The following is an 18,299-nucleotide window of genomic DNA, read 5'->3' on the forward strand; positions in this document are numbered from 1 at the left end:
GGCGTGATTCAAGAATGACCTAATTAAAATAAGCTTGCAAATTGAGTCATCCTGCTCTGCTGGGTAGTGCTTTATAGAGATTTTTACTCCCAATAAGTTAATGGGTAAAGGAAGCCATAATGAAAAACACAACACATGAAACCTTTGAATTCAATACTCATATCCAGGCATCTAAAACGACCCTGTGTTATGTCAGGTTAGGAACCTGTGAACATTCACTTTTGCTCTCATTTCTGTGTGAGTTTTGTTTCCTTCTGCCCCAAAGTCAATGCAGGGTTGTTATGCAATGATCCCTGTGCCTCAGAGTGGCCCCTTCTCTCACTGTAGGTCTGATGTTACACCCAGAACCAGGTCAGGCCATATTTGTTGGCCTATATTCCTGTAATCGCCACTTTCCACTCAGATGATGGATTGGGCTGGCTTTGTGGGGATGTCATTCGTAATGATTGTGTTACCTGTCAGCTAGGTGGAAAAGCTCCTTTATAAGCCAGTAATCCTGTATGTGGGACCTGAGCAGACATTCACTATCTCACCTGTTTTGCTGGGGCTCCATCGTGTTTTAAGCGGTGTAGTGTTGAGTATAACAAGAAGGCTTTTTGTGTACATCAGCCCATTAATGATTGGGTTGGTTGTTTTTAAACATTTATTCCTGCTTTCCAGTTTTTCAGACATAGCATTGTATTATCTTACTTGTATTGTATATTGTTGTATGTTGTATTATTTCTTATCTGTTGGGAAATTTAGAATGCCACACTTGAGATGCATCTTGTTTGCGTATTCTTAAAATGTCTCTGTTCGGTTGGCATACTGACTATATACAAACAATTATTTTGACAGACCTGCAGAGCCACCACAGAGTTCATCAGAATGTGATAGCAATGTTCTGTTGGTAGTCTATTCTGTCCAACATTCTGTTCATAGTCCATTCTGACCTGTCATGTGCTGGGTTTTATTAGTGGGATCCCAGCACTTGTCCATGCCTTTTCTAGAAATTCCAGAGTTCATTTGAATGAGATTGCAGTGTGCTAGCCATAGTTTATCTGGTCCAGATATACTGTATCCCCTCATACCCTCCACTGTTTTACCTGACACCCTCATTTGGGGTTTTACTGAATGTTCAGTTCTCACACTCCTCATAAACAACTGGATTGCTACCTCAGGCAAGTCCACACATCCCTGCATTCCATTCCACAGAGGGTGGACAGTACTGCAGCTTGACCTACTTCTTCTCTCACGTCAAATCTGCATTCTACTGCTCAGTGCAAGTTAATCTAAATCAGACACTGAAATTGTGGGTTCATGTCCACATCTCTGTTGTCCCCTAAACAGCCACACTGACATCAGAGTCCTGCTTGTGTTGGATACAAATTAGGGGCGCTATTATTATCAGAGCATCACAGTCAGAGAAGCACCTCTATTCATGGGGCTATTTCTAGCCATGAAGTCAGAGTACACGCACTCTCGCTGTGAGGGCCTGAATGGCCTTGACTCACACACTCATTGTTCCACAAGCCGCTCTTTCGAGGGCATTGTCCCTGCTCTGCGCGCACACCAATAAGTTCTGGTGTCCTCTGAGTGTGCTGGTTGGTAATGAATCTTTTCTTTCCTCTTTGCTATTTTTGGCACTGTCAGGGGTATGTTTATCCCTTGTTTTGTGTTTGAATAGAGGGCCTCAGTGCAGGGGCTGTCACGTTGAGAACACTGTGGGGCCACAGGAAACAGTGTGGGAATTCTGCTCCCCTTACCACGTGTGACATTATCTATTTTTAGGAGGATTCAAATTCAGGGCGTGGAACTGTTGTCTCTTGGCTTTGTGTCATTGGACATAGCTGTGTACCAACACATTGTTGTTAAAAACATTTTGCATAATAGTTACAGGCTTATGCATGAATTCTTGATACTTGTTCAACATAGACCTATTTGCAATATCACTTGAAGGAATCACACATTATCCTAAACTGAGGCTTGTGTGGTCAACTGTGAACACCTGCAGCTGAGAATAAAAGTGCTTGCTTATGCACACTGGTCATTATACATGTTGGCAAGACGAACAAGCCATGAACTGCTGGGATAAATACTAGTCCTTCCATTTGGAAAGTTTGCATTGTAGCAGAAAATTACAGATATGGTTTTGCAAATCAATGAGATATTTTCAGTTAATTATAAAACCTCAACATCAAATGCACCTATTTGCCTGAGTGCCATGTTACAGTAACTGTTAACTCACACATGCAATATAGTGACTCGCTTCACTAAGTCCACGAAAGCAATACAATGTTTACTTTACTTTATTTCATTCAACATCCCTTCAAGGTAGCAGTTGATGAACATTGGAACATAAATACAATTCATTAAATTAACACAATCATATGAATTAAAATAAACAACACAGTTAATTGACAAGTCAATACATTGGTTTGTCCTCGCAATGCCTATTAAGACCTTCCCTTTTAAATAATTATCAAAATAACAATTTTAAAATGGTCAAGAACATAACAATTGCCGTTTCTTTTTCCATAGTATCCATGTAGAAATGTGGACCACTTTCCTTTAGTAGTTATCCAACCTGAAAGCCCAGACTAGTCCAGTCCAGTATAGTCCAGTCCTTGAGTCTGTCCTCTGAGCTCCTCTGAATTTACAATTCCTTGCTTATGGTCTCACCACGTGCGTCTCTGTGCTCACATGATTCAGTTTCCTGTACAGGCTCTTTTCCCGGCAAAGGCAGGCACAGTCATACTATGGCCGTCCTGTAACCCAGATTGCTGAGTCATTCTTCCTTGCCTGAAAATCCACACTGATCTGGCAAGTTTGTTGGATATTTTCTTTTTCCTTATCTTTGTTGTCACCCCTCCCTTTTCTCCCATCTTTCTCTCGGGCTTGTTCAGAAGTCCAACAAAGGCATTACACAGATCTAGTGCAGTTTCTCACAATAAGTGTACAACATGGTAGAGTCATTGCTGTGTCATCGGTCAGGAAGGTTTATGACAGGCACCCACTGGTCCAGACATCGACTGTCCCTGCAGAATCTGTTCACTTTGCTCAGTGCTGGGTCCTTCCATGTGGAGGACTGAGGGTTCTGTAATGACAAAGAATGCACAAAAGTTAGTAATGATCTGCTGTTTTCTGAAATGATGCATCAAGATAAATAAAAGAGTGAAAAATAGTTTAGTTTTTCAATTCAGTGTTAATGTTGTTGTTTCATAATGGCACAGAAACCATTTAAAAATGTAGGCCTACATGCTGACTTTGCATTTAAAGACCCTCTCTGGGATTTGCCACTATTCATGCTCTCTTACGAGCTTCTCTTCATGGAACATGTGTTTAAAAAAAGTGCCCCCACAGGAAGCACAGGTCTGCCAAGTCAGCCACAAATGTTCAGTAACTGGAATCAGATCACTCGCTGGGGCTGCTCATTCACGGCAGCATTAGACTACTGAGAAATCTTCAGTCAGCTATAACTTCAAAGGGTTGGGGATTCATCAGCCATCAGGTCTGATAGGGTGTCCATTAAAGTCAAGTATCTACATGCCACCATTTCCTTGCATTAATTTGAGCTATTGATTTGAATAGCTTAACATCAATGAATAATACGGTTACTGGTAAGAGTGAAGATAGCATGCATAATGAACTGAGCTCAGCACAGGTGACAATTGCCACACATGCACAGACCCCATTCTGTGTAGCTGATAGTATTTCTCAAGTCTAGCACTGCTTGATTGCCAAACAGTAACATGGTAATGATACTTACAGTAACTAGTACACAATGTAGGTCCATAGGCTCCCCTCCAGGTTTCACTCCTCCAAGAATCTCTGCCAAGCGTCCCATGTTGCTCACTCGCAGGATGTTGATGTCATTCTCGCAGCAGAATGCCTGGATCAAGGTGAAATGAATCTGAAGAGCGACATCCTCGACATGCTCCTCATCTGTGGCCAGCAGGCATAAGACCACATTATCTGGATCCCTGAAAATGAGGGAACACATCTTATTAAATCAAGCCAGAGAAGCAGCTTCTTAAAAATTAAATGATTTTGACTCCAACACATTAGCTACACATTTCAAAAGAGACTGCTAGCAAGTTAACATACAATGCAATAAGCTATATAGCTGGCTATTGCTGGCATGTTCTGCTGGCTTGACAGCTGGCTTTAACTTACACATTCAGTGACTTTGCTGCCTCGTAGACTCCGACAGTGATGCAACCCTGAGGTAACGCAGAGCTGAGGACCTCTTCCAATGCCTTTGCCACCGATTCCATCCTGAGAGGGTGAACAATAATACTTAGTTAAGCATGACTATAGCTCAAACACAATAACTATTGAGTTTAAATATGTTATTCAGGTTGACAGTTCCCAGCTAGCACTACCTGCTCGTGCATCCATCAATTCAAAAGGTAGATAGCTAGCTGGATAGCTAACAAAGCTGTCTGTCAAGCTTGACTGAGTGCTCAACACAATCAGTGACTGTGAATTCATAGCAATCAAGATTATCCAAAGTCAAAAAGTATTATACCTTTCTGTAGAGTTGTCTCCACTAGTTTCCTCAAAAGTCATATTGCACATCGGACAAATGTCCACGAATATCCACGCTGAAGAATATTCACTATGGGTCTCATAAAACTCCTGATGAGTTGGTGTTCGCGGGTGTACGCTGCTTGCTCGCTCTCCCAGTTGTTATGGCCACTTTCTACAGTAGAAAATGAACTTCACGCTTCTGATATTTGCATATCCAAGCCTATTGGTCAAACGTTAATAAGATAAGCGTGCTACCTGTGGTTGTTCACTCGAGTGAGCAGCGCCCCCCAAAGTACAGTCTAAGTATCAGTATACTATATCAGGACAGTACGTAGATGAGGTCTGTGTGAGAAACTTGCAAGTAAACTGCGACGCTGTGTGGCGACAACACGAAACTTATCACGATGTGTCTTCTGGGCCCAGTATTTCTCATTTGTGAATGAGAGTGGCATGCCATGCACCACATTCTCAGTGGGGTGCACACACTGCACACACGCATGTCCAGGCATTGAAGGAGAACAGGGTAAGGTCCACGAAGCAGTTCAACAATGAGACACACTGTACACAGCAGAGGAGAGCCATATAGAATTTATGTAACACACACACACACACACACACACACACACACACACACACACACACACACACACACACACACACACACACACACACAATGCTGTGTGACTAGGCTATTTCTTATTGATTGCAGAGCTGGACAGGCAGACATTGATATCATATGGTTCATTCATAAAGATTAGTATCCTCCTAAATAGACCACATTTGTTAATTCCAAATTAGCCCCTATTTGGAATTGAATCTTTCCAGCGGTCTAGATCATTGATAATATGGGTCTTTTCTAGACCATTGATATACACTCACCGGCCACTTTATTAGGTACACCTTGCTAGTACCGGGTTGGACCCCCTTTTGCCTTCAGAGCCTTAATTCTTTGTGGCATAGATTCAACAAGGTGCTGGAAACATTCCTCAGAGATTTTGGTTCATATTGACATGATAGCATCATTGTTGCAGATTTGTCGGCTGCACATCCATGATGCGAATCTCCCGTTCCACCACATCCCAAAGGTGCTCTATTGAATTGAGATCTGGTGACTGTGGAGGCCATTGGAGTACAGTGAACTCATTGTCATGTTCAAGAAACCAGTTTGAAATGATGTGAGTTTTGTGACATGGCGCGTTATCCTGCTGGAAGTAGCCATCAGAAGATGGGTACACTGTGGTCATAAAGGGAAGGACATGGTCAGCAACTCTCAATTGGTATTAAGGGGCCCAAAGTGTGCCAAGAAAATATCCCCACACCATTCGATATTTGCGTTAACGAGCAGTTGAACAGGTGTACCTAATACCTAATAAAGTGGCCGGTGAGTGTATATGGGTCTATACACCTCTTTTCCCTTCCCAATATGGAGGTTTGAGAATACCAAAACGACCAAGTGGATGAAGTCATCTTTTACCACTATTTTGGCGGCGATGTAAAAGCGTTCCGCACAACGTGGCAAATTCCAATAAGCGTTTTAACGTTTTGGAAATGTACAGCCTATTGTTGTTAGGAAACAAAACATTTTAATTGACATAGCCTACAGAAAAAGACATAAGTAATTATATCAGTTGAATAAAAAAGTAGTTTGTGTTGAATATGGTAAGAGGCTTCTTTTAAATCTGACAAAGGGCGTGTGCCACTATTTACAGTGGGCTACATAGGTGGGCTGAAGAACTCAACTAGCGTTCGGGTGGGTCAGAGAGAGATACATTTCTGCAGTTGGATGCAATGTTGTAGACTTTTATTCAAAGCCCAACTGTCGGCATGCGCAATGTGAAAGTAATCCAATAAAAATGCGGACTCTTGAACTATGTCCCCTTTTGCGCATTATCACGTAGGTCCATTGGTCGGCTGAGTTCATGTTGTGTTTTTCTGTGTGAAATGATGTGGCAGATGTACTTTGACTACGACGTGCGCATTGAGGCGAGGTGATCTGTAAGTCTTTTTTTGTGAATATTATATTGGGTCTCTAGTTTGGACAGTTGGGATATTTAAATATTTTACAGACTAACATAGTCATGTTACAAAGATTTGAAGTTCTGTTGAGTTTCACTTTTATCGGGATGATTAATTTTTTGAAGTGCTATTTGTTGAAGTGATATTGATGACATGCTCTCTTTCGCTCTATATCCCAAACACGAATGTTAAATCAATCAACGAAATTGACTTCCTTGGTCACTTTCGTATATGATTTGATGTCGTACATATGAACATAATTTAAAGTTAAAACTTGAGCTACTTATACTTTCATTGTAATGCACTGGAGAGTCATCCTCTGAGAGCTTGAAGCATCCTTTGATTTTTAGTTCTATTCCTGTGCTTCACAACACTCACTTCAGGTATTGAAGGAAGCTCCATCCCAGTGTGTAATAAAGGGAAGTCATGGACCCCAGAGGTCACCAAAGGCCAGACTCTGGCCATAAATCTCAGAGACCCAGAGACAGAGAGGACAGGTCCGCTCACCAGGGAGGGGTGCACTACCCACCACCTGACCCACGCGAGAGGGAGAGGCAGTGGTCCCATCCAGATCATCGGTACAGTACCTACCTCACCAGCCCTCCTCCCAGACCAGTGTTCACACCTAACTCCTACAGCAACCCCCAGTCTAGAAATGTGTATGGCTATGACAGACAAGAGCACCCACCCTCCAGACCCCACTCAAGGTTTGTTCACAGAGGCTCACTGAAACTACCTACAATTCACAGTGTGTTATAGTGCGGATGACCCTATGGTATTTATTCTGATTATGTGTTTAAAAGTAATGTGAAAATCATTTGTGGTCAACACAACCGTGTGTGGCATAATTAACGTGTGTAACTCAGATATTAATTCGTCCACCTTCAGATATTGATCTGTAACTTTGGTTTCCTATTTTTTTCAGGCATGGCTATGACTACCCACCCCATAGCTACTGGGACTATAGGCAGGATCATGGGTACTATGACCATGGCTATTACGGAGGGCATTATGGGCATCCAGGTAATCAATGTATCTTGTTGAGATAATAAGCCCTGGTTATGAATGTTTTACAGCCTGTGATAAAGATACATTGATTAACTTTATTATCCAGATGCTAGTCAACGAATCCAACCAAGATATGAGCAGGAACATTCTGGGAATGCCTACTCAGAGCATTACAGGTTAGCCATAATTTAACTTACCATTATATTCCTTGAATTGAAGGGAATTAATTATATATTTTTTCCCACCAGTGATCTCCTTCGTCATAATATTAATCTTTGATCCCTTTATAACTCTTTTAGGTATAACCAGCAAAGCGACAGCTCCCAGCATGACTTCACTGGCCCTGGGGAAGATCATGCTAGGGAGAATAGTGAGGCTGGAAGAGAGGTAAACCTTTAATATGTGTCACAACTCCACATTACCAAACTAAATGAGTCTGTTTTACTCTTTGCCCACACTGTAATGGCATAATGAAATCATGACTAAGCACAGTGTATACTTGCTATAAGAACTCATTCTCCAATTTCATTCTGACTGCTCTTCCAGGATTCCCACTATGACCCTGGGACCCTGGCTAGCTCCAAAACCTCAGGGCTGTCCTCCAGCAGCTACGAGCTAAGCCAATACATGAATGGTGCTGAGAAAAGTGACCCTGCTCTACCACAACCTATCTGGAGCACATCGGACACAGGTAAGCATACAGTCAAGTCAAGTCAAGTCAAATTTATTTATTATCACACTGGGGGAAATTTGGTTGCAGCCAGGTATTAAAAAACACATTCAATCCATCATGAATACAACATAAAAGCCAACATACCAGACAGGACACAGAGACAACAATACAATACAGTACAGTGCAAGATCACTTCATGTGAAGACAAAGGACGAGCAAATTGCTGTGTGCAGAAAGTGCTTTGTGCAATCATTTGTGCAAATTCAGCCAGCTAATTGCAGTGCAAACAAAATAGTCTTTGAAATTTGTAGTCCTATGAGTTGGAACTCGTACGTATATCTTTTACCTGAAGGTAGAAGCTCAAACTCCCTCTGCAGGGGGTGGTCAGTACAGTCCAATATGGCATGGGCCTTCCTTAGCGATATTCAGGATACAAATTGCCACAAATAGAAAAAGGATCTCCATTATCCAGTGATCTTACAACAACAGTTTAGTTGGGACGATGACAGTTACATTTAGGAGTTAAACCCTAGATTAAAAACACAATAAAACACAATACTCAGACACTCAACACCTGCTACTGGTCGCCACATGAGCAGCGCCTCTTTTTTTCAGACAGTCATCTCCCAGAAATAGTAGAAAACAAGGGTCACATTCAAAGCAGAGGGCACATTACCCACGGGACATTACTTTACTCTACTCTTAACAGCCATTACAGTATGTACTACTCTGAACACACATTGCAGCAGGCTGAACAATGACAATGTGAGTTATTATAATGGTAGGTGATAATGACTGTTGTTACTGTATTGTACATGTGTCCTCTCTCCATAGAGCATACAGGAATGTCCCAGGCTACTGCCCCTCTTAAACACTCTGTCCCTCATGCTCTGGTCAGCTTTGGACCAGCAGGCCAGCTGATAAGGGTCAGCCCAGGTCTTGCCATGCAGAGAGATCCTGGTCTAGTGGAGATCCACAGTCTGGAGGTAGGCCGGAGTTACAGTATGAGCAGGTCACAACAATTAATGGGTAAATTAATTGTTATGATTTGTATTGAGGAACTGTTCTTATCAGTTTGATGAGAAGTTACAGTAGTACCTAGCTTTATGTTTCAAACAAACCAACAAACAAAGTTTTTGATATGGTAAATTATTTGGTAAAATGGAAATGACACAATGATAACAATTGCATTACTGTTTGTTTATTTTGGCTTTGTTAAAACAAGAACCACAAGGCACCATTTGCTACAGTAACCGATAGTTACCATAATTACCTGATACCAGGTAACACTAGTGGAAACAGTGTTACCTTAAGTGCAGTTGAAGTTTATTTCTCTTTACAGATTATTCTGGGGGAGACACAGGATCAGCAGGAGATGAGAGACTTTCCTGGGCCGCTCGCCAGGTATTGTGTGGCGGCTGACGAGGTAGAAATCGGAATAGTATTAAACACAGGTGTTTGATACCATTCCTAATTCCGTTCCATGCATTACAATGAGCCCGTCATCCAGCCTCCCCTATACAGTGACCCTTTCTTAAAAAACACCACCAAAGCTGTATTGTTATGTTGCCTGGCTCCCTTCTCTCCCCTCCCCCAACATGGAAAACTGGTTTAGAGTGACTAAAGACAGGCACAGAAAATCTAATTCAATCTGATCAAAGTGGATTTTTTTCTTCTCCTTGTTTAAAGGGAAGACCTGCACAAAGTAGATGCTATTTGTTTTGCCCTCCAGAGGGCAGAAGACTGCATGAGAGATGAGAAGCTGCAAGACAGGGGCTCTGCTGCTCTCTTGTGGAATCTATTGGTACTGCTGTGCAGGCAGAATGGAGTAGGTGAATTATTTCTTTTCACTATTGAAATATCCTAAAATGGTAGTGTGTTAGGAGTATTTCTCTGTAGTAGTGTAGTGTTACCACTAATATGGTAGTGTAATATTTCTCTGTGACAATACCATAACTTTGTTTCCATGTATTCAGCGCATCGTTGGTTCAGACATCGCAGAGTTGCTGATGCGGAACTCGCAGGCTTCAGGGAGATGTGACTCTGATGCTCCCACTCTCATTGACCTCAGTGAGGGACCCACTCCCGAGGCAGACACCTTGGATGGAGCTGACTTACTAACTGGTCATTTGAGTGCTGAGTCTACAAAACAGGCCCTGCAGAGTTACACCAAACTCCTCTTGGCAGGCAGGAAGAAGGTCAACCTCTCACGCTTTCCCTCTCTCACTCTCCCTCTCTCTGTCACTCTATTAGATATATTAATTACATAAAATAGGAAATTATAATAATGTGAATAATGAAATTAAACAGTTATTTGTGTCTCGTCTAAAATGTGCATTGTGAGACAGTTTTTCGGATAATCTGGGAGACTGTTCCAGAAAAACAGACCTCTTTAATCTCATTAAACTGGCCTTGACTAGTTCTAAAGTAGGTAGTATGGAGATTAGAGGAAGATCTTGTGGAGTAACTGTCAACCTGTTCCTTGAGCTGAAACATGTTATGAAAGCTGATAGGTAGAAGATTCCTTTTGATATTGAATACAAATAGGAAGATCTGTAATTTGTTGACTTCATAGATGTTTGTTTTTTTACGTATAAATTAATTATATATAGCAATTGATTCTTATAAAGAACTTATAAATTCATCATGAGCTTAGTTCAACTGTCTTACCCAATCAGAACCATAAATGTAAGCTTGTTTTACTCCACTGTTTGTAAACAATGTCATTGTAAACAAACACAGTATAGCTTCAAAACATGGCTAAAACTATCATTTTGATCTCATGGATTGTCAGTCCTTGCAACCATAGACCTGTCTATGATATTGAGTGGTTACATTTCTCCAGCCCCATCCCTCAGCTGTTTATCAATACATGTGACGGGGAGAATGCTTTGTTGTTGTTTGAATCCCAGATTGCCCCTTTAAGAATCTCAAGACTGTAAAAGAAATGGTGTGAGCTTGTGATGGGGAAAGTAAAAGTTAGCACTTATTTTTAGTGCAATAGATAGCAGTAGCTTTGGTTACAGTATGATAGAAACTTAAGAGACACCAATGTGCAAGCTGGTAAATTTTAGCACACTATCATATTCATCATATTCTTACTCATAATCTTACTCTGACTTCTGACCTTGTGGACTCCTTCCTCTCCCCCACGGTTCTCCAGGAGGCCTTGGAGTCCGCCATGAAGAGTGGGCTGTGGGGCCATGCGCTGTTCCTGGCCAGCAAGATGGATAACAGGTCTTATACCACTGTGTTGAACAGGTGAGCTCCTTCACAATTCACATTTAAGATATATATTTCTTATTATAATATTTATAATATGTGCACAGATAACAGTAGTTGGCCCAAATAAAAACTAAGACAAAACAAAACCCACACACTAAGACCCACACATCAAATTAGAGACTTGATAGGGATACACATAATCCGTCTGTGTGAAAATAATGGCAGAGGTATGTATGTTTTGTTGGTAGGCCTAATCTCTGGTCATGTCTGCTAGCTCTCTCTGTGATTGTTCATGTGTCGCCCTTTGAGCAATCTGTATTAATGAAACTGGATCTGCCTGGAAGGCATATTGAGTGTTAGTCATCTTGCCTAGCTTGCTATAAGTCAAATCCTTTTTATCCCTGCTTTATCACTGACAGGTGTGGCCTATTATGAAAGGGAGGATTTTCGCTGTGTGAAATGCAGTCATTGATGCAATAGAGACTGACAATATCATTAAACCTCAGTCCCTGCAAACTACTTAACATCATGTAACTCAATCCATTTACTGCCCAATCTGACAACTCCAGCAGTACAAGTATGTCCTTAGACTAGAGTATGTGTCAGGGCCAGTGATCCATTGGTCAGCGCCACATGAGGGGAGACACTGGTCAGTGTTGCCAATTCCCAGTGAGAGGGGGTGGAGGAGGGGGAGGGTCTAGACTCTTGGGAGAGATCACTGGTTGGTGGTTGTACAGGTGTTTGTGACAGTTTTTTGGATTCAAAAAATGTACTGGCTGTTTACTGCCCAATATGGCAACCTCAGCAGTAAAGTATTGTATGTCCCTAGAGTAGAGCATGTGTCAGGGCCACTGATCCATATACCATTTTAAGTCATTGGTCAGAACCGCACAAGGGGAGACACTGGTCAGTGTTGGCAATTCCCAGGGGGAGGAGGTGGAGGAGCAGGAGGGGGAGGGTCTAGTCTCTTGGGAGAGATCACTGGTTGGTGGTTGTACTGGTGTTTGTGGCAGTTTGTATGTTTGTGGACTAGGTTACAAGTTTCTGGGAGTTTATTCTTTATCGTGCAATAAAAAATAGAATTCAAATACCAAATATTATCATGTCTGTGGCTAAACTACTAATTTGTTTAGTGTGCTAGAAGTGATCTGTGGCCCTATTTGCAGGTTTACAAGCCAGCTAGAAGCCAGTGATCCTCTCCAGACAGTCTTCCAGCTGCTCTCTGGGAGGACGCCTGCTGTTGCCACGGTAATACAATGCTTTCAGCGCAACAGATATACAAGCTCAACTCTAAATGGTAATGCCACAATTAGATATCCTTGTCTTTTATTTATGGCCCTGCCCTTGACCTAGTAGCAGCATTATGTGTTCTGTTCACCTACTCGTAACATAAGTGAAGACATACGGTAAACACATTGCAGACACACCATGTGTGTGTGTGTGTGTGTGTGTGTGTGTGTGTGTGTGTGTGTGTGTGTGTGTGTGTGTGTGTGTGTGTGTTCATGCGCGCGCAGTGTTGCAGCAGTGACCGGTGGGGAGACTGGAAGCCTCATCTGGCCATCATGCTATCCAATGAGACAGGAGATACTTCCATGCACCAGAACTCCATCATCACAATGGGAGACACCCTGGGTACACTCTCACACTATCTTGTCAAGACTGTAATGTTCACAGGCACGTTTGCACTAGATTTAGGTTCTGTTATATGACAACCCTCACCCTGTTTTTTTGTGTTGACCTGTTTCAGCGTCGAGAGGTCTGTTGCACGCGGCCCATATCTGCTACCTGACCGCATTTGCTCCTTTTGGTGTGTACACAGCTAGGGCAGACAGACTCGTGCTTCTGGCCAGCAGCCATAGGTGAGCTGGGATTTGAATTACCGTTCAGTCAGGGGGCTAGATCAGCTAAAAGAATATGGAATAATATGGAACACAAGTTGAGCGCTTTATGTGTACAATGTGTATTCCCATACAGTCTCCCTTTCCTGCAATTTGCCCAGAATTCTGCCATTCAGTGCACCGAGTTGTTTGAGTACTGCCAGAGTCTTGGAGATAAATTCTTCTTTATACCCTCCTTCCAGGTAGTTGATATTAATTTTTGGTAGTTCTATGACCAGCTTGATTCAACACATTTTATTTGTCCATTAATGTGCCAGAATTAATCTTTTAATTAATATGGAGTTTTCTTAATTAATATGGAGTTTTCTTGATTGTTGAGATTGTTGAGTAGTTAAGCTATGACAGAAAACTATGGGATGATGAGTGAGATTTTTAAAGTGGAATTGGGACTGTTCCTATGTCCATTTCCCCTCAACTCTATTACCTTATAATTCGTAATTATGAATTGCTAAATGAATACATTGCTATTCAGCAAATAATTACTGAATTGTTACACCAATATACAGCAACTTATTGTGAAGTGATACCAAATATTGTTATGCTTTTTATTTATTAGTTTCTACTGAAGGCTATTTTGTGCTATTGTTGTCAGGTGTATAAATTCCTGTATGCCTGTCGACTGCTGGACTGTGGACTTGCGTCTCAGGCCTTCCATTACTGTGAGGTGGTGGGGATGGCACTCCTTCGACAGAAGATGCCCTGCACGGTGCTGCTCGGAGAGGTTGTTAAGGTATCACGTCATGACACACTGACACAAGCACACATTTGTACACAGACACACACACACACACACACACACACACACACACACACACACACACACACACATATGCACACACACATGTTACATATGCAAGTCTGTGTGTGTGTGTGTGTGTGTGTGTGTGTGTGTGTGTGTGTGTGCGCATGTGTGTATTTGATCAGCACTTGTCTATGTCTGTCCCGTCAGCTGGCAGAGAGATTGAGGCAGTCGGAGGGACAGCTCAGTGGAACAGGTGCTGACAGGCCTGATCTGGAGCCTGAGTGGCTGCAGCAGCTGCGCTGCAGGCACCGGAACATACAGGTAACCATGACCATGTATCGCTATTGTACAGGTAACCATGACCATGCATCGCTATTAAGCCACGTCACATAGAGTTCCTCTGTATAGGAAATGGTCTCAGTATCTTCAGTTATTAATTCATCAAGATGTGGAAAACAATCATGCAACTTTGTATAAAGCACATTGTTTTCTGATGTTGATTGTCATGAAAAACATGATTTGTTGTTTTTATTTCTCCTGTAAACCTTTTTACAATAAGATGCTATTGTAAAACATATGTATTTTCTTAGATGGGGAGCTATGGTCGTAGTGATACCTACCAGTCACCTGCTGAAGGGAGTGCATTGGCCCCTAAGGAGCACAGAGTGTACTCAGGTAATCCCAAATAATGATTTCAATGGACAGACTGCTGCTCTGTGTGGTACTCTCTCCACCAGGGATCAGTGTTTTGAGCTTCATGCACATGGTGGAACAGTTTCTTGAGCTGCTGATGTGGTGACCCAGGCTTGTATCAGCCTTTGCTGCAAGGGTTAACAGATAATTGTTGTGTTTTTTCCCCCCTTCCTTGGTTTTGCTATAGAATCGGACACAGATGACCATTCCTCCAGCAGTGTCGTGACAGGTGATGTGCAGAGTTCAGATGCTCAGGTCTGTTTCTACAGAGGAGCTGAAGAAGAACAAGACACCGTGCACCAGGTCAATGCTCCACTGCCAATGCCGGCTTACTCACAGCCTGCAGAGCCCCTTGTGTCTGGAGGCCAGGAGTACAATTGTAACTACATAGAGAATGCTCTCACCCTGACTGCACCTCTATATCCAGCACTAGATGATCCCCCTTCAAGTGAAGGTGAGCATTGTATGAGGATCCTGGTATTGACTGAGCAGAGCAAATGTTGTTCATTCCTGTTTTTTGTAGCTAGATTTGCAATATGCTCCTTTTTTAAGGAATCTCTGGAATCTTGATACATGCACATTTATTGCTGTTGTCTTTTGTCAAATTAAGGTGTCATGCTTTGATTTCATTGTATTCCCCTAGGTGCTGAACCTTCCTCTGGCGCAGGGATGGTGAGAGATGTTGAAGGTTTTTTGGCTACCACTTTACCACATATCAACTGATAAGATTCACATCATTTTATCATATAGCTAAGAGCTAAAATGTAGGTCTTGCATTGTGTTGTAGCATACAGAGTCCCTTATCATGACCATCACATGTATCTGATGGAGCAATGGTCATTCCCAAAATTAATCAAATAATTACTGCGATCGACACGTGATACACAAACTTACCCCCACTTGCATAATAATACGAATTAACCATTACATTCCTTTATTGTGAGGACTTCTAACGACTTAACAAACTCTGCTGTATTATGTCAGTGTTATGCTTTTTGGGTAAGACGCAAAGGTTTCCATGTCAACTGATGCGTGTCTGTTTATGCCCATGGAGATGGTGCTCCAGGTGAATGCTGCGATGCCGGTGGTAGAGTATGGACAGGGAGGCCACAGGGAACAGACCGTCCCACTGGAGGGCAAGGCCTCAGAGCCAGCCAAAATCCAACCAAAACAGGTGGGTGGAGCCTATGGCTACATCCACTTCCATGTCTCTTACTGTATACCAAACCTTGCATTTGTGCTATAACTGTTTATACTCTCCTTCTCTCTCTTTCTCTCTCTCTCTCTCTCTCTCTCTCTCTCTCTCTCTCTCTCTCTCTCTCTTTCTCTCTCTTTCTCTCTCTCTCTCTCTCTCTCCCTTTCTCGCTCTGTTTGTTCAGAGCACCACATCAGGGTGGTTCAGCGGTTGGTTCACATCAAAGCCCAAAGATGCTCAGAGTGAGGCTTATCAGGATGCCAACCCAGCTCAGACGATAAGGGTCCAGCAGACGGTAAGGGTCCAATACCCTTTAGGTATTGTAGTTATTGAAAAATGTGTTTCCATCAAATTATTGGATATGCACACATAATTATAAACAGAATTAATAACACATAATAACAAACTTCTAATGAAAATTGTATTGAAATCCTATAGGCTTTTGTGATCATTTAGGACTTTTGTGGTCATTTATGAAAAGCTTGTTAACCTTGTGCACCCTGTTTTGGATGTTACTGTGATGTGCACATGCCATGTTCTCACCAGCCAGTCTGATGATGTTTAGTTCTACTGTCGAGTGGCACTGAGTTGACACATTGAGCCTGCCTATCAACAGTATATTTGTTGTTTTCAGAAAGCTTTAAACTATGTTAGCAACATCACACTGTAATACAACATTGTAAGCAGTGATAATCAGCTACAAGTAGCAAGAAAAGTTAAACATTGATTTATAAAAAGTTGCTTTTAATCAACTACAGTATGTTTGGCAAACAAACCCACATTATTCTGAATTCAAACTTTATTTCAAAAGCACCTTGAGTAAGCTGAAATGTCAATTGAATTAATATTGAATAAACAGAGACAGGGAGATTATCTTTGTTCCAAAGTAAACTGTAAAAACTCACCAGGATGACGCTACAGACAAGTTAACCATTGTTATAGTATAGTAATTCCCATCATGCCAGCCTAAAACAACAGCATGTTCAGAGATAAGGCAACCTAGCAACCTGGCAACCTAAAAATCCTAGTCATGGTTTCCCTTGATGACTGAGAGTCAGAGTGGTGTACTGCGTCTACTGTATGTGTCAGTTGTATAACAGTGGGCTACTGGGAGTAGGTCACTCTTGGTCTGATGTAACATATTTATGTGTGTATCCTCAGGAGTCCCCGCCCTCTTCTATGTTCTCGAACTCTCCCCCGCCCACCACCATGGGCTACCCTCCCATGTTACTTTCTCAGCCCTCATCTGCCGGGAACAATCCCTTTTCGAGGAAAGCCAGTGAGTTAAGGAATCGTCCCCGTTTAGAAATATGCAAACAATTGGCATGTAATAAATGATAGAAACATGTTAGGTTTAGGGGGCTGGAAGGAGGAATAGGACCATTCTCTTTGACCGTGCTGCATTGCCATTCACATGGAATCTCCTGGCTGATGACATCTTGGAAGTGCAATGAAGCAATAAAATACAACAACTTCATAACAGTGTCAATGCTTTCTGATGCAGAGTTCAGAAATCTCTCATTGCATCGTCGTTTGGTTTGTGATACCCTCTTTCTCCCTCCCATGTTCTTGCTTCTTTAAGAAGAAAGATTCAGCCTGCCTGACATGTGTGACAATCCCCAGGATCAGCAAATTGCATCATTGTATTTTTTACTCAATTTAATTAGGTATTACCTTGATTCCCAATCATAGATAAATACCCCTTGTTTGGTCACTGTCATTATTTCAATTTGCTGAATTGCAAAGGATGCATTACAACTATTGCAATTGGGTCAGCCATAGTCAGCGCCCCTGGAGCAGTTAGGGGTTAAGTGCCTTGCTCAAGGGCACAAAGGCAGGTACCTTAGATATGATGTCAGCAACCCTCCAGTCATCAGCTCCCATCCAGCTCCCTCCTGGGGTGGTGATCGAACCAGATGCTTTAGACCCCCAACACATACAAGCTTTAACCAATCTAATGATTGTTTTTAAGTTACATAGATGTTGTCATTAATCCGGGTATGTTGTTGCCAGGGACATTTTCATCTCTGACTAAAATATATGGTCTTGTCTGCACACAGGCAAACAGCTGGGCTAGACGAGGGGTCAACACCGTGGGTCTGCCTTACAGGTAAGGTGTCAGCTCTTTGTCCTGGAAAACAAGCACATTTTGTAACACCAGAAAAAAACTAGTTTGAAACAGTCAAACTGGTCTTACAGTTCTCATTTAGTACCCCATTTTGCATTTGCAGGAGTCCAGAAAATGCAGACAGAACACTTATGTATCGCTGAGATTGGAGGAGGCTCAAGTCATGTTGCTGCACCCCAACACTAGGCCACAACCCACGTTCTTTTTTT

At 42.2% G+C, this 18,299-nt stretch overlaps 2 protein-coding genes across 2 annotated transcripts; one reads left to right on the forward strand and one right to left on the reverse strand.

Annotated features, from left to right (window-relative positions):
* Window positions 1–2,272: 2,272 nt before the first annotated feature.
* gadd45ab (growth arrest and DNA-damage-inducible, alpha, b) lies at window positions 2,273–4,656 on the reverse strand. The gene is made up of 4 exons (XM_083671405.1): window positions 4,511–4,656; window positions 4,156–4,257; window positions 3,749–3,962; window positions 2,273–3,076 (listed from the first exon to the last, which is right to left on the reverse strand). The coding sequence occupies exons 1-4, from the start codon at window positions 4,558–4,560 to the stop codon at window positions 2,963–2,965; spliced, it is 480 nt and encodes a 159-aa protein (XP_083527531.1). The 5' UTR covers window positions 4,561–4,656; the 3' UTR covers window positions 2,273–2,962.
* Window positions 4,657–6,954: 2,298 nt separating this feature from the next.
* On the forward strand, window positions 6,955–18,039 carry sec16b (SEC16 homolog B, endoplasmic reticulum export factor; the record flags this gene model as incomplete). The annotated part of the gene is made up of 23 exons (XM_083671592.1): window positions 6,955–7,235; window positions 7,454–7,551; window positions 7,643–7,712; window positions 7,836–7,923; window positions 8,083–8,227; window positions 9,044–9,195; window positions 9,552–9,613; window positions 9,899–10,037; window positions 10,186–10,407; window positions 11,373–11,470; window positions 12,601–12,682; window positions 12,949–13,066; window positions 13,182–13,293; window positions 13,409–13,514; window positions 13,925–14,062; window positions 14,282–14,395; window positions 14,665–14,749; window positions 14,955–15,221; window positions 15,411–15,439; window positions 15,822–15,941; window positions 16,147–16,257; window positions 17,124–17,241; window positions 18,023–18,039. The coding sequence occupies 23 exons, from the start codon at window positions 6,955–6,957 to the stop codon at window positions 18,037–18,039; spliced, it is 2,772 nt and encodes a 923-aa protein (XP_083527718.1).
* Between the last annotated feature and the right edge of the window lie 260 nt (window positions 18,040–18,299).

Source organism: Argentina silus, assembly GCF_951799395.1.
Source record: "Argentina silus genome assembly, chromosome: 6".
NCBI classification, from domain to species: domain Eukaryota; kingdom Metazoa; phylum Chordata; class Actinopteri; order Argentiniformes; family Argentinidae; genus Argentina; species Argentina silus.